The sequence below is a fragment of the Erythrolamprus reginae genome, chromosome Z, assembly GCF_031021105.1.
Source record: "Erythrolamprus reginae isolate rEryReg1 chromosome Z, rEryReg1.hap1, whole genome shotgun sequence".
In the NCBI taxonomy this organism is placed as follows: Eukaryota; Metazoa; Chordata; class Lepidosauria; order Squamata; family Dipsadidae; genus Erythrolamprus; species Erythrolamprus reginae.
The window spans coordinates 43112700-43127867 of NC_091963.1; the positions used below are offsets into that span (position 1 = coordinate 43112700).

General features: G+C 38.2%; 1 protein-coding gene across 4 annotated transcripts in view; it reads left to right on the forward strand.

Annotated features, from left to right (window-relative positions):
* Positions 1-15168, forward strand: part of DNAH11 (dynein axonemal heavy chain 11) — a 213708-nt gene that overhangs the window by 76421 nt on the left and 122119 nt on the right. For all 4 annotated transcript variants that reach the window (XM_070727462.1, XM_070727463.1, XM_070727464.1 and 1 more), the window contains 8 exons: positions 3073-3205; positions 4531-4658; positions 6531-6679; positions 8068-8218; positions 10072-10203; positions 10948-11121; positions 12738-12942; positions 14888-15053. In XM_070727462.1, coding sequence (XP_070583563.1) covers positions 3073-3205; positions 4531-4658; positions 6531-6679; positions 8068-8218; positions 10072-10203; positions 10948-11121; positions 12738-12942; positions 14888-15053 — 1238 coding nt within the window. The remainder of the gene's footprint in view (positions 1-3072; positions 3206-4530; positions 4659-6530; positions 6680-8067; positions 8219-10071; positions 10204-10947; positions 11122-12737; positions 12943-14887; positions 15054-15168) is intronic.

The window sequence follows — 15168 nt, forward strand, 5'->3', positions numbered from 1 at the left end:
TAATATCAACTATAATTTCGTTTAAAATATTATTTTCCAGGTAAATTGGAAAAACATCACTTGCTTTCACCTCAACTTTGCCCATCCATATTTTTGTGCTAATGTGAAATTCTAGTAGGTAAATATAGTTATGACAAAGCTAATCAGTAATTCTTTTTTTGCTCTTTTGGGGATTAAGAGTATCTAGGGAATAATCAAATAAAAAAAGTTTCTTGGGGGGGGGGGATTTTTCTAACATCTTTTGAATCAAGTGCATCTTATGACTTGTTCTTTGTAAGGCATTGATCTAGCTCTTGACTCAGGCATTGGACCAGAAGGTTAGATAAGTCTGTTTTAAATTATTTATATAATTATTTGAGCGTAGACTTTATTAATTATGAATACTAAAATATTGTATGTTTTAATTGCCATTTGGAACTATATTGATTTTTAAATGATTGTTAACTATTCACAGGTGTAAGGTGAATTAATTAATTAATGAAAAATGCAAGGGCAGAGATAATATCAGGGATAAAATTATTAACAATTTAGGGTTACTTTTTAGGGAAAGTGAAAACTTACTAAATTCTAATATATGGGTTCTCTTTGATTTTTCTGGAGGACAAATCTCTTTATGTATGTCATTTCTCCATTATTCTTGCTTATTCGCAAAGTGAAACTAATACGCAGAATTGTTTTTGCCCCTTTGCAATTTTTAACCTTGCAAATTATTGAATCACATGGAAGTTGGAAATCTAAGTGAGAAAAGTAGGAGAAAGGTAGGAAAAAAGCTTACTCCATTATAGTTTAAAAGCTGGGGATGAAGTTACTGGCTGTTTAAACTCACAAAAGCTGGGGGTGAAGTTGCTGGCTGGGAGTTGGATGTCTGAGTGAGAGAACCATAAGAAAGGGAGGAAAAAACCTTACTTCATTGCAGTTTAAACTCACAGAAGCTGAGGGTGCTGTTACTTCTTCCAACATATTAAAAACAAGAAAAAAGTCAATGAAACAGTTGGTCCATTACAGGGAGAAAGTGACAAGAAGGTGACAAGCAACAGGAAGAAAACAGAGCTACTTACCATAACTCATTTTTTGCATCTGTCTTTACACAAAGGGGAAAAACCAGTCCAACCTATCAAAAACAACATCACAAAAAAATCCCCATCATATCAGGAACACAAGTTAAAATAGGGAATAAAATATTAAGAGAACACCTGTCTATCCTAGATGAGTTCAAATCAGTAGGACTAGCTGGATTACACCCCAAAGTTATGAAGGAACTGGCAGACGAGATCTTTGAACCATTAAACTATATATTTCAAACATTCTGGAGGACTGGGGAACTTCCAGAGGACTGAAAAGGAGCTGATTTAGTTTCCATCTTCAAAAAAGGGAGAAAAAACAGATCCAGGAAACTACAGATCTATCACCCTGACCTCAATACCAGGGAAGATTCTGGAAAATATAATCAAGCAACAAATCAACGAATACCTAGAAGCAAACAAAGTAAAAACCAAAAGTCAACATGGGTTTGTCAAAAACAGATCATGCCACACTAATCTTAACTGCATTCTTTGACAAAGTGGCAAAATTAGTGGACCAGAGGAATGCTGTCAATTTAATTTACTTGGACTTCAGTAAGGCATTTGATAAAGTAGACCATAACTTACTACTAGATAAAATTGAAAAATGTGGATTAGACAGCAACAACACCAGATGGATTCAAAACTGGCTAAGCAACTGCATTCAACATGTACTGCTCAATGGAACTGCATTTACAAGGAGTGAAGTATGCAATGGAATATCCCAAGGCTCTGTTTTAGGCCCAGTACTCTTCAACATATTCATCAATGACTTTGGCAAAGGAATAGATGGGGAACTTATCAAATTTGCAGATGACACCAAACTGGCATGAATAGCCAACTCTCCAGAAGATAGGCTCAAGATACAGAAAGATCTTGACAGACTTGAAAATTGGGCGCTATCAAATAAAATGAAACTCAATGGTGAAAAAAGTAAGTTTTTATATTTAAGCAATAAAAACAAAATGCACAGGTACAGTATATGTGGTACCTTGGTCAACAGTAGTAACTGTGAGAGGGATCTTGGAGTCTTAGTGGACAATCATTTAAATATGAGCCAGCAGTGTGCAGCAGCTGCCAAAAAAGCCAACATAGTTCTAGGCTACATTAATAGAGTGATAGAATCAAGATCACATTTTATAAGGCCTTGGCAAGGCCACACCTGGAATAGTGCATTCAGTTTTGGTCACTGAGATGTGAAAAGGATGTTGAGATTCTAGAAATAGTGCAGAGAACAGCAACAAAGATGATTAGGGGACTGGAGGCTAAAACTTATGAAGAACTGTTGCAGAAACTAGGTATTAATGAAAATAAGGACTTGGGGAGACATGATTGCAATGTTCCAATATCTCAGAGGTTGCCACAAATGAGAGGGAGTCAGGCTATTCTCCAAAGCCTGAGGGTAGGACAAGAAGCAATGGGTGGAAACAAAACAAGGAGGGAAGCAATTTAGAACTAAGGAGAAAATTCCTGACAGTTAGAACATTTATTCAGTGCAACGGCTTGCCTCTAGAAGTTATGAATGTTCCAACACTGGAGGTTTTAAAGGAGATGTTGGATAACCATTTGTCTGAAATAGTGTAGGGTCTTTTGCTTGAACAGGGGCTGGACTAAAAGACCTCCTAGGTCCCTTCCAACTACAGTTATTATTATTATTATTATTATTATTATTATTATTATTATTATTATTATTATTATTACTAATATTAAATTGTGAACTGAATTAATTTCAGTAGATGTGAATGAAAAACAATCATGAGAAAAACTGGAATGCGTGGAATTAATAATCCCATAATTCTAAATTTTCCTAGGGGAAAGTTTTAGAAGATCCTTTCATGTGGTTAAGGTCTCTTGAAGTGCTTAAAAACCAGCCTCTGAAATACAGTGCAAAGATGAAAACACTATACTTTATAAAAATGTTCATATTTACTTTTTTTTTTAAAAAAAATGCTTTTCATCAAAATTTAAGGTTCAGTTTCTTTTTCCTTTCCACCCCTTTTTTATTTACTAGATTCTGAAAACCCTGAATAAGACGTATATGATTATGAAACAGAAGCCTGTGTGGAATGATTTGAACCCCAAGGCTGTGATTACTGATGAGCTCTTTGGATTCATACATCATGCTACAAGAGAATGGAAAGATGGCAAGTGAAATACATTACAATAGCTATTATTATGATAATTTGATAAGAACATGAGAAGAGCCATGCTGAATCAGGCCAAAACCCATCGAGTCCAGCATTCTGTGTCACACAGTGGCCCACCAATTGTACAAGGGGATCTTGAATAGAAATAGAAGGCAAAACCCTCCCTTTCCCTTGACCCCCAACAAATGGTACTCAAGGGAATCCTGCCTGCCTCAACCAACATAGAGGCGGCATATGGGCATCCGTTTCAATAACCACCAATACACTTGGCATCCATGAATCTGTCTAATCCTGCCTTGAAGCTATCAAGGCTGACAGGTGTCACCACCTCTTCTGGAAGTGAATTCCATAAACCAACAACCCTCTGGGTCAAGAAATATTTCCCTTTATTTGTCCTCAATTTCTTACCTATGAGCTTTAGGGAGTACCCCCTCATCCTAGTATTATGTGATAGAGATAAGAATTAGATGTGTTCTCTAGTTGTGTTGCATCCCAACTATTCTTAATTGTTAGCCAGTATGATATGTTGAGTAAAAATGAACCCCAAAATTCTGCCCGGATGTACTTGTTCAAGGATAAATATTCAAATACAGATTTCTAAAATTTCTATTTCCTACCACAGATCAATAGAGACTATGAATATATACGTATATTCTTTGTAAAGAAAACCATATTACTTTTGTGTACATAAGTCGCACACTAAAAGGCTTCACTTTGTGACATGCTATTTTTTTATTTTCCAGTTGTTTTTTTTTTTTTTGCAATCAATCAATAAAAATCAAGCAAAGTATTATTTGAAACAACTGGAACACTGATAACACCAGTGTATAGAAAACAGTTACTAAATTCTATTTATAAATGATGATAAAGATAAAATGGTGTGTCCAAACATTATATATTATTAAATACTTCACATAGGAAAATACTGTCTTTCAAATATCAGAAATTTGTTTTCTTCATATGTAGATTATTAGATTTGTTATCTGATACTTTTTGCATATTCCCCATATGTTATTTCCTTGATGTCAGTTTTACCTGGATGTATCCACATGCTAATATAATTTCATTACATTGTGATTCACAACTACACAGGAAATATAATTTTATTTCAGCCAGTATAGAATTAATCTAGACATACAGGATTACATTTTTTGATCTTGCCCCAAATAAAGTATACATGTATAACAAACCTTTAATAAAACTCATATGCATGCATGAAAACAGTTATGTGCATTTTCAGATTCTTTTGCATCAGATTAAGAAACTTTTGCTTTTTGCCATTTAAACATTATTATCAAAATCTATTTACATACATTTCACAGGACTCTTTTCCTCCCTTTTGAGAGAGCAAGCAAATATGAGCCATAATTGGCCAAAATGGATTGTCTTAGATGGGGACATAGATCCTATGTGGATTGAATCACTCAATACTGTTATGGATGATAACAAGGTGAGCATAAGAAAATGCATTTTCCTTTTTTTTATTTAACATTTATTTCATTTTCTTTTTTCTCATATGAAATGGTTTCTATATGTGCCTGAGATTCATTAAAACATTTTAGCTCTTTTCTGTGATGTACCAATAGATCCAGTTAGAAATATTTTTGATAATGGTCTATCATTACACTAACATTTGAATAATTGCATGTTTTTTAAAAAAATCAATTTTATTTAATAAACTAGGAAATTGTGCTCTTTTATTCTGCATTGAATAAATAACTAAACTAGAAGTAAAACAAGCCTGAGTTTTATGAGCCTTGTGCTGGAAACTGAGCCTGTTAATGAAGCTTATTAATATTAACTTTTTCAATTAAATTATATCCTAGTATTGGTACTAGTCGGAAAAGGATTGGAGATGTAAATATGTCCAAATCCTCTTCTCATTTGTTGAACTTGTAGGAATTCAAGATTTTCTATGACTTGTTTTAAAAAATAATTGTAAATAGTATAATTGCAATTCTAAAAAGTAATACAAATTAAAAGAATAGAAAGAAAGAATGCAAATTAAAACAAAAATAGATCTGGATAGAAAGAAAAAGTATGGATATTGATTAAAAAAGGAAAAGAAATATATAACAAAGTGAATTGCAACTTTCATCTCAAGACATGTAAACAAAAATTGTCTTGATATCTTTATCTTGTAAATGATCTCTTATCAATAAATAATTCCATAAAACATCATAATTTCAGTGTCAGCAAAAGCCAGTAGAGGATTAGGGAAATGGTTAAGCTAAGTGCAACTTAGTTGTGGCTAAATTCTCTTTATCTGAAAAAGTTCAGGGTTGATCTACTCATTGGCTCCTCATTGTTTACATTGTTTCTGCTTTTTGCAAAGGCATCGTCAATCCATCATTTTTTCCCCTCTGGAAGTTATCTTGAAAATCAATCTTTTAGCATAGATCAGGAATCTATGTCAGAAATACACCAAAGATTTAATACATTTGTTCTTACTTATTTTAACCAATATAATCAAACAGAAGAGATTGCAAGCGATCTGAAGAACATCTGGTTTGTCTATTGCTGGTATATATCTATATCAGTGATGGGGAATCTTTTTTTCCTCAGGTGCCGAAAGAGAATGTGTGTGCACTATCTTGCATGTGCAAGTGCCCACAGCCATAATTCAATGCCTGGGGAGGGAGAAAACAGCTTCCCCTGCCCCGAGAGGCCCTCTGCAGGCCAGAAATGGCCCGTTTCCCAACTTCTGGTGGGCCCAGTAGGCTCACGTTTCGCCCTCCCCAGGCTCCAAAGGCTTCCCTGGAGCCGGGAGAGGATAAAAAGGTCCTCCCCCATCCCTCAGAGGCTCTCTGGAAGCCAAATATGCCTTCCCAGAACCTCTGTGTGAGCCAAAAATCAGCTGGCTGGCATACACATGCAAGTTGGAGCTGAGCTAGGGCAATGGCTCGGGTGTCAGCAGATATGGCTCTGTGTGCCACCTATGGCATCCGGGGTATAGGTTCACCATCACTGATCTATATGCATAGAGGCTATATATTTTATGTAAATTAATGGAGACTGGCAATATTTCAAATTTAAAAAATTGCAAACCATGTACAACTAATTCTGTTTTTTCAAATATTTAATCATAACCTTAAATATGAACTTTTGTTGTATTCTTCCTCCCTTAGAATTTGATATCATTCTTTGTAATTGATTTGGTCTTTGTTTATGAACTCACAATGTATTGAATTTATTAATGGATCCTTAAATATGAACTGAGCAATATAAAATAATATCAGAAATAGATTTTTAGTTTATTATAAAAATGAATGGAGTGGGTTTTATTGTGAGAGTAACATTACACTTTTTGTCACATTCGTAGGTGCTGACACTTGCCAGCAATGAACGGATTCCTTTGACTCCATCAATGAGACTTCTATTTGAGATACACCATTTGAAAACAGCCACCCCTGCTACAGTGTCAAGAGCAGGAATTCTGTATGTAAATCCACAGGATCTTGGTTGGAATCCGTACGTAATCTTTATTAACTTATTCTTGCATAAGAGCTTTTCATTTTAATGTGAAATATGCGGAAACGTTCAACCGCAAACTGGGGACATCTGAAATGTTGACACTTATGGCAGAGATACTTAATAAAATTGCAGCCATAGAAGGTATTATATGTTAGCAAAATTATTCCTCTGCTGAATGTGAGGAAACGTCCAACTATTCTCTCTAATCTTCCAGGATCCCAGTTATCAGATGAACTTTCTCTTATTTTTGGGCAAATGAACAAATGTACTTTTTGTAGCCATTGATTGTTTTTTTAGGAATAACCAATAGGACCTGTAAGCCAAGAAGACACTGAACAACTTCCAGAAGACACATGAATACTTAGTGCTGAGTCTTAAAATATTCTGATAGGAATTAATGGTTATTCTTTAAGAACTAGGTAATATTCAATTAGTATAGATCAGGGGTGTCAAACACAAAGCCTGTGGGCTGGACCTGGCCTGCAATCTGATCAGATCCAGCCCACGGGACCATTTTGGAAAATGTAATGGGCTGGCCCTTGTCACTTTGGCCCAGTCTACTCAATTTGAAGAGGAAACATGCCAGCAGTTTTGGGAAATGGATCAAGCTGGCCACGCCCACCCAGTTGACCATGCTTACCTAGTCAGCCACACCCAGTGAGTGGTGTCAAGTTGGTCACATCCGCTCAGTCAGCCACTCATGGCTGCCCCCGCCCCCCGAGGTCAACCACAGTCCCGATATAGCTCTCAATGAATTTGACACCCCTGGTATGGATAATATTAATACCAGAGGTGGGTTGCTCCTGGTTTGCAACAGTAGCGGGAATTTCCGCATGCTCGCTGAACCAGGAGTGATAGCCATCTGGCTATATCCCCGAACCAAAAGCATCTTGTTTTTGGCTTCAGCATATGTGCAGAAGCTGGGTTTTTTGCTTCTAAACATATACAGAAGCTTAGTTTTTGGCACTGCAAATGCAGGTGCATCAGCAAAGCATACACTCGTATGTCACACAATATACGCACACCCACACGACACAGAAGGAAGCAAACCAGTGGTGGGGTAAGTTAGAACCAGTGATGGGCTCCTACGGGTACGGTCAGGAACGCAGTACCAGCAGCAAAATATGGAGCTCCATCCCAGAGCACCCAATTTGTACAGAAAGACATTGAAACAAAATGCATAAGCCATGCCCACAGTGTGGTAGTAAAAATTTTGGTAGCCCATCACTGGTTAGAACCCATCCCTGATTAATACCTATCAAATATATTTATCACTAAGCTAGTTGAACAAATGTCTTCCTGCCTTCCTAGTAAAGCAAATTGTGCTAACCTCTGTATTGTGACATATGGATCTTGGGAGAAATCACTGTGCTTTTCTTTTCCAGATATGTTGCAAGTTGGATAGAATCAAGGACAGATCAATCTGAAAAAGCAAATTTGACTATTTTCTTTGATAAATATGTTCCTCCATGTTTGGATCAACTCAGAACAAACTTTAAAACTATAATTCCCATATCTGAGAATAGCATTGTGCAGGTATGATTTTCACTGTATCAGATTTAATTAATGAATTTATGCACAGTTAAGTAATAAATATATTTACAAATAGGGAACTGTCCTATCCTAATAGTTATGTAAAATATATAATAAAAGACAACCATACTACACTCATGTATAAAGTATCTATTAATAAAAAATTATAAAAGTCCAGAATCAATTTGTTTTTCATTTTAAACAAAAAAGTGCCCTTCATGATATCCCCCTTAGATGTCCAGGTGCCTTCCAGTTATAATGTTTATTTTCTTATGTCATTACTATGACTCAGAGGTTTCTCTTTTGCAATGTTCATATCAATACCCATGCTATGTGGTCCTACCATGTCCTTGACTTTCTCTTCTGATGACTAATACCGTGGTATCTCTACTTAAGAATGCCTCTACTTAAGATTTTCTAGATAAGAACCAGGTGTTCAATATTTTTGCCTCCTCTTAAGAACCATTTTCTACTTAAGAACCCAAGCCCAGAAAAATTTCCCTGGAAATTTGAGAGCGGCACAAAGGCCTGGCCAGTTTCCTGCCATTCCCCCTTTAATCCCGGCCATCACGGGCTTTTCTGGGCTGCCAGAGGAGCCTTTTGGTGGTGCTTAAGGAGGATTTGGCAGTCCAGAGCGAATGAAGCATTTTCCTTTCTCTGGGCACTTGGAGAGATGACTCCCTCGCACTGCCTCCCATAGAGCCGGTGTGAAGTTGCCCCCAGAGCGTCTGGGCGCAGAAAGGCAAAAGGGGGCACTTCGCCCCAGCTGGATAACTCGGCTTCAGCCAAACCAAGGAGTCACCACAGTGAAGGAAAGGCACTGGTTACATAGTGAGCGAGTGAAAGGAGAAGGGAGCCCTTCAGGCACCGCCTTCATAGTGAGCGAGTGGGTGAGAGGAGAGGGGAGCACTTCAGCATGGGAAGGAAGAGCAAGCAAGTGGCAGAAGCAGAAGCAGCTGCCTTTCGGTGAAAGGAGCAGGAGGTTCCCCCCTCTTTCCCGCTGGGGTTTCTCTCTCTGGTGCAGTGTATGGGAGGCAGCCTCATGCCAGGTGGAGGGGGGGCGCATGCTCCTCCTTGCCGCCTCAGTGTTCCTCTTTTTTTTTTAAGCCTTAAAGTTTTGGATTTTTTTTTATTCCCTTTACCTCACCTTCTTCCTTTGGCAGTGACTGTCCTCCTCCTCTTCTTCTTCCTCCTCCTCCCACCCAAATTCCAAGCTTTTATTTCTTTCCTAATGAGTTTGAGCGCACTATTTCCTTTTACATTGATTCCTATGGGAAAAATTGCTTCTGCTTAAGAACCTGGTCACGGAATGAATTAAGTTCTTAAGTAGAGGTACCACTGTATTTACATAAAGCTCTTGAAACGGTAATCCATAAATTTAAACTATGGTGTCTTAAATCCAAAGAAATCCTTTAAATTGTCAATCATGCATGTAATTATTTATTTATTTATTCAATTTTTATGCCACCCTTCTTAGACTCAGGGCGGCTTACAACATGTTAGCAATAGCACTTTTTAACAGAGCTAGCATATTGGCCCAACAATCTGACTCCTCATTTTACCCACCTCAGAAGGATGGAAGGCTTAATCAACCTTGAGCCTGTGATGAGATTTGAACCGCTGACCTACAGATCTACAGTCAGCTTCAGTGGCCTGCAGTATAGCACTCTACCTACTGCGCCACTCCGGTTCTTTAATTAATTTAATTAAACTCAACGATCTACTTTGTTACAGTATAATTTCTTTTTTTTAAATAGGCCATTGTGCTCACCTTATCATTCTGAGTGGCTTAATTTACATAGGATGTATGTCTCCATCTAGATCAATGTTTTGCATTTTGCTCTATTTTTTTTTAGACTCTTTGTACTCTCCTTGACTGTTTATTGATCCCTGAAAATATGTCCACTGATGGACCTAGAGATGTATATGAAATATACTTTGCCTTTGCCTGTGTGTGGGCATTTGGTGGGGCTCTATTTCAAGACCAGGTATATCAAAAAATCAGCTTGTTTAAATTCCAGATTTGGGGATAGGGGCTATTCAGATAAGCAAACTGTTATATATGGTCTTTCACCAGTGCAATAAAAATAGAGTCAACAGAGACAGTAAAAAAGGATGAATTAAATTAAGGAATTAAATGTCTTATTCATGCTAGAGGCAGTCCCCGTGTCATAAATAATATTACCAATTTCAGAGTAGATCATGATCCTTGAAAAAATGCTAAAAAGAATTGAATGGGCTTTTATATTCTTCATATATCTTGGCTGGAGGTCGAAGAGAAATAAATTACACAATAAAGGTCTTAAGTGGCACAAGATGGTTGTTTGCAGATAAACTGAATAAAGACAGCAAAGATACATCAGATATACTATAAGAAATAACACAGATTAGATCCTTATACAGCATGTTAGCTTTGAAAGCATGATAACTTTGATAGCTAGGAGTGGGATTTGGGGGTCTCCAAATTGCTCAGAATCTTAACTAGAGGGTCTCCTGAACCCCTGCAAACCTCCAACAGTCCATCCCTGGTTTAATTTTTAAGGATAAAATAATCTAAAGAAATGCTCCCCAGTAGAAATATTTTCCAGTTTTGAATTAATGAAAGTGTTTAATAATATGCCATTTAAATTATTTCACAATTTGATGTATGTTTACAAACAATGTACACTTAATAGCTAAATGGTTGTACAAAATAATGTATACAGTTAGATAACAAAATCAATATTTTATAGCTTTACAGTTACCAAGCTGAATTCAGCCAATGGTGGCTTAAAGAGATGAAATCTGTGAAGTTTCCTACTCATGGTACAATATTTGACTATTATCTTGACCCCCAAACTAAGAGATTTTTCCCTTGGAATGATAAAATTAGCAGTTTTGTTATGGATCCAGAAACACCCTTGCAGGTATTTTAATTTGTTTTCTTGTTAATAAAAATAAGAGATGAATGTAGTGACTTTGAGGTTTTATCTTTATTTTCATTTTTTTCCTTAAAAGCATGCCTCTTTTAAAATCTATATACAGTACACATAAGTGCTGCTTTTATATTACATCTAACAACAGGGTAAAGAAACTAATGGAAACAAATTGCAGCAGAGGCGGAATAACAATGCGGACACAGAGCTGGATTTAAAACTGGGTCATTTTTATTAATTTAATTAATTAATTTAAATCAACCTAACATGGACCTGCAGAGGTCAACTGAAATACTTCCGGGGCGGAAATGACATAATAAAAATTTCCGGGGCATCTTAGGGCGTAACTCCATGCTGATCTAGGTGAAGGGGCCTCGCCCTCACTTGTATCCCAGCCATGCCATGCATGTGGGAGGTCTCGCCATCCAATCCCTGAAAGGGAATTGAAATGGGCGAGACCCAGAGGCAGGTTCTCCCCAATTGCTCAGGGCGGTTTAAAAGCCACCATGAGCCCTTGGAGAGAGTCTGCCAATCATCCCCAAAGATGCCCAATGGAAAACACGCAGTTACTAAACACCTCCCAATTTCCGCCCCTAACCTGCCAAACCAATGACCAGAGGTAAACCAATTAGAACTAATTGGGGAGCGAAAAACATCCCCTAACCTTCTGTCCCGCACCGCAGTGTGGAATAGGCGAAAAAACAGTCGTAGAAAAATACCGAGACCGCCAAAAATTCCTATTCGGCCCCCTAAGGGCGACCCCTATAGCACACTGACAGATAGGGAGGGAGGGCGGTGTTCGCCTGCTCATTGTCCGGGGCGAAAAGGAAGCCGATGACAAGACATGGCCAGGATCTCGTGAAATCTCGTGAGATCCCGGCCCTTCAAGATGGCGGCTTCGGCGAGGGCCGCGTTTCCCTGGCCCTGCCGCAAATCCTGGACGGGGGTAAGTCGCCGGCTGGGCATTAAATTGATATGGTGAGAACATTTAATTTTTCATTTCTTTACAAAGAAGTTCATGGAACTATGTTTCAGAGACTTAAAGCAAAGTTTCTAATTTTTTTATGTGAGTGAAAGTAGGAAAGAGAAAAACACATAAGGCCAAATCTAAAACAATAATGAATTATTATTTTTTAGTTACATATAAATGCAGCCAATGTGAATTATCATTAGCTCTTATTGTAAAATTTTCAGTGCACAATCTTATTATATTTTATAAAAATTAAGTTAATTAAAGGAAAAGTTGGTGTTCTATTGAAACTTTATTATTATTCTCTTTTGGAAATTTTATAAATGTTTTCTTTATAATAGCCATTGAAGTAAAACATGCCAGATTGGAATGGTTCAAAATTGTATCCATTGACGCTTAAAAGAAAAGAACATAATATTTAAATTCCATAATTTTTGTTTTAATATTCAAATCTTTATAAATAATCAAAAATGTTCAAACTTTTACATTGTACAAACATACAAAAACATTGACTCTGAATTCTGTAGTAAGCTTGAAATTTAACAATTTAAAATTTAAACATATTTTTCAGTAGCATATTAATATCAATATGTTGACTGCCTGCATTGGTTTGTGTATTATTGTGTGTGTGGTTTAGGCAGAGCTTGTTCACACATCTGAAACTACATGCCTTAAATATTTTGTGGAACTGCTATTGGAAAACAGCAAACCAGTGATGCTGGTTGGAAACGCTGGAGTAGGCAAAACATTGCTTATTGGGAAATGCCTTGCCAACCTTTCAAAAGATTTTCTGGTCTCAAAAGTGCCATTCAATTATTACACCACCTCAGCAACATTACAAAGTAAGCCTCCTCTATTGTTATTGCTGTTCAGGCTGTCACTTTGAGCATATATTCGCATATACAGTGGTCCCCCGATTATTGCGAGGGTTCCGTTCCAGGACCCCTCGCAATGATCGGTTTTTCGCGAAGTAGCGGTGCGGAAGTAAAAACACCATCTGTGCATGCGCAGATGGTGTTTTTACTTCCTCCGCAGCAGCGAGGAGCCGAAGATTGGGGTTTCCCCGCCGCCCATGCAAACTCCTCGCTGCTGCCGCGCCCGCCGCTTGTCCGCCGCCTGCCCGCCCGCGCGCCTGCCGCTCGCCCGCCCTTCGCCCGCCCACGCCGTTCGCTCGCGCCGCTTCCCAGCTGAGTCCTGAAGCCAGAAGGCAAAGGCGAACTTCCGCGTTTGGCTTCGGGACTCAGCTGGGAAGCGGCGCTGGGGTTTCCCCACCGCCCATGCAAACTCCTCGCTGCCGCTCGCCCGCCCTTCGCCCGCCCACGCCGTTCGCTCGCGCCGCTTCCCAGCTGAGTCCTGAAGCCAGAAGGCAAAGGCGAACTTCCGCGTTTGGCTTCGGGACTCAGCTGGGAAGCGGCGCTGGGGTTTCCCCACCGCCCACGCAAACTACTCGCTGCCGCTCGCCTGCCCTTCGCCCGCCCATGCCGTTCACTCGCGCCGCTTCCCAGCTGAGTCCTGAAGCGAACTTCCGCGTTTGGCTTCAGGACTCAGCTGGGAAGCGGCGCTGGGGTTTCCCCGCCGCCCACGCAAACTCCTCACTGATGCCCGCCGCTCGCCCTCCCGCCAGCAAGCGGGGGAAGACCCAGGGAAGCCGCCCAGCAGCTGATCTGCCCGGCGCCATCTACGCATGCATGGCCATAGAAAAAAGGGCGCGCATGCGCAGATGGTGTTTTTACTTCCGGGTTGAAAAATCGCCATATAGCCGTTTCGCAATGATCGGGATCGCAATACCCGGGGGATCACTGTAGTCATCTGAGCTTTTTATTATTGACCTTGTATTTGCTTCTTACCTCTTTTGATTTGAGTGCCATTTCCTTTTATCATGTCTTTATCTTCCCTTTTTAATTTTTTCCTGCACGTAATAATTATTCAGCAACTAAGGATACTATACTGCATTCTTCACCCTATCCCTTCCTACTCTGCAAGAGTCTTGCAAAACGTATGCTCTGATTGATACTGTACATTTCCACTCAATGTGGAGATTCAAGGCAACTAATAATCAATAATGAAAAATATTTGTTAAAATCATACATAAAGGTGAATCAAAATTAGGGGTTATTATTTTGGCTGGTCTTATAAGGAAGTAAAACGGTGGCAAAAAGTTGAGAAACTACACTCCACAGTTTTAGAGCCAATGGTGAGAACCCTTCTACAGAACTCTAGAATAGGGGTCTCCAACCTTAATAATTCATTCAGATTACATTATAATTATATTTCAAATTATGACTATGTTTTTAAATAATTTGTTGCTGGTAATAAATAAATGTCTGTCAATATTTCTTCAAAATATGATTAAAATAACTAATAAAATGCCTTATAAAGTGAAATACACTTTTAAATATGTTAACAAGTGCTAGGTTACACATGTCAGAAATGAGAACAACTTCCAATCAATCAGAGCATAGTTTATGTTCAGTGCAAATTATCTTTAAGTCAACATCTTACAGTGTTATAAATGTGCAGAAAACATTTCCAATCTGGAAAGGATGAAGAAAGCACTGTTGCTCTAACAAGAGCAACTTAACTCAAATACAATGTTCTCTTCTGTTTTGGTATTGTAGCTTAAGCACATTTTTCATGATTATTTTTTATCTTTTTGAATGCCCTTGTTGGAAAGCTACTCTGTACATTTTTAGTAGAAAAGCTGGATATAAATGTATTCAATAATTGCATTTTAATTCTAGTTCTATTTTATATTATTAAATAATCATACGCCATAACCAACTTTAGGGATTCTTGAAAAATCCTTGGAGAAAAAAGCTGGCCGTAATTATGGTCCTATAGGAAACAGAAAATTGATTTATTTTATTGATGACCTAAACATGCCCGAAGTGGACATTTATGGGACAGTTCAGCCTCACACATTAATTCGGCAGCACATAGATTATAGACATTGGTAAGTCTTTATTATTATGGTTGATTGTGCAGTCAGCCAGATGTTTAGACAGGATTTAGTATTTTTGTCAACCTGTCATTCCCCAAGGATTTGGGATAGGCAGATATTGTTTTGT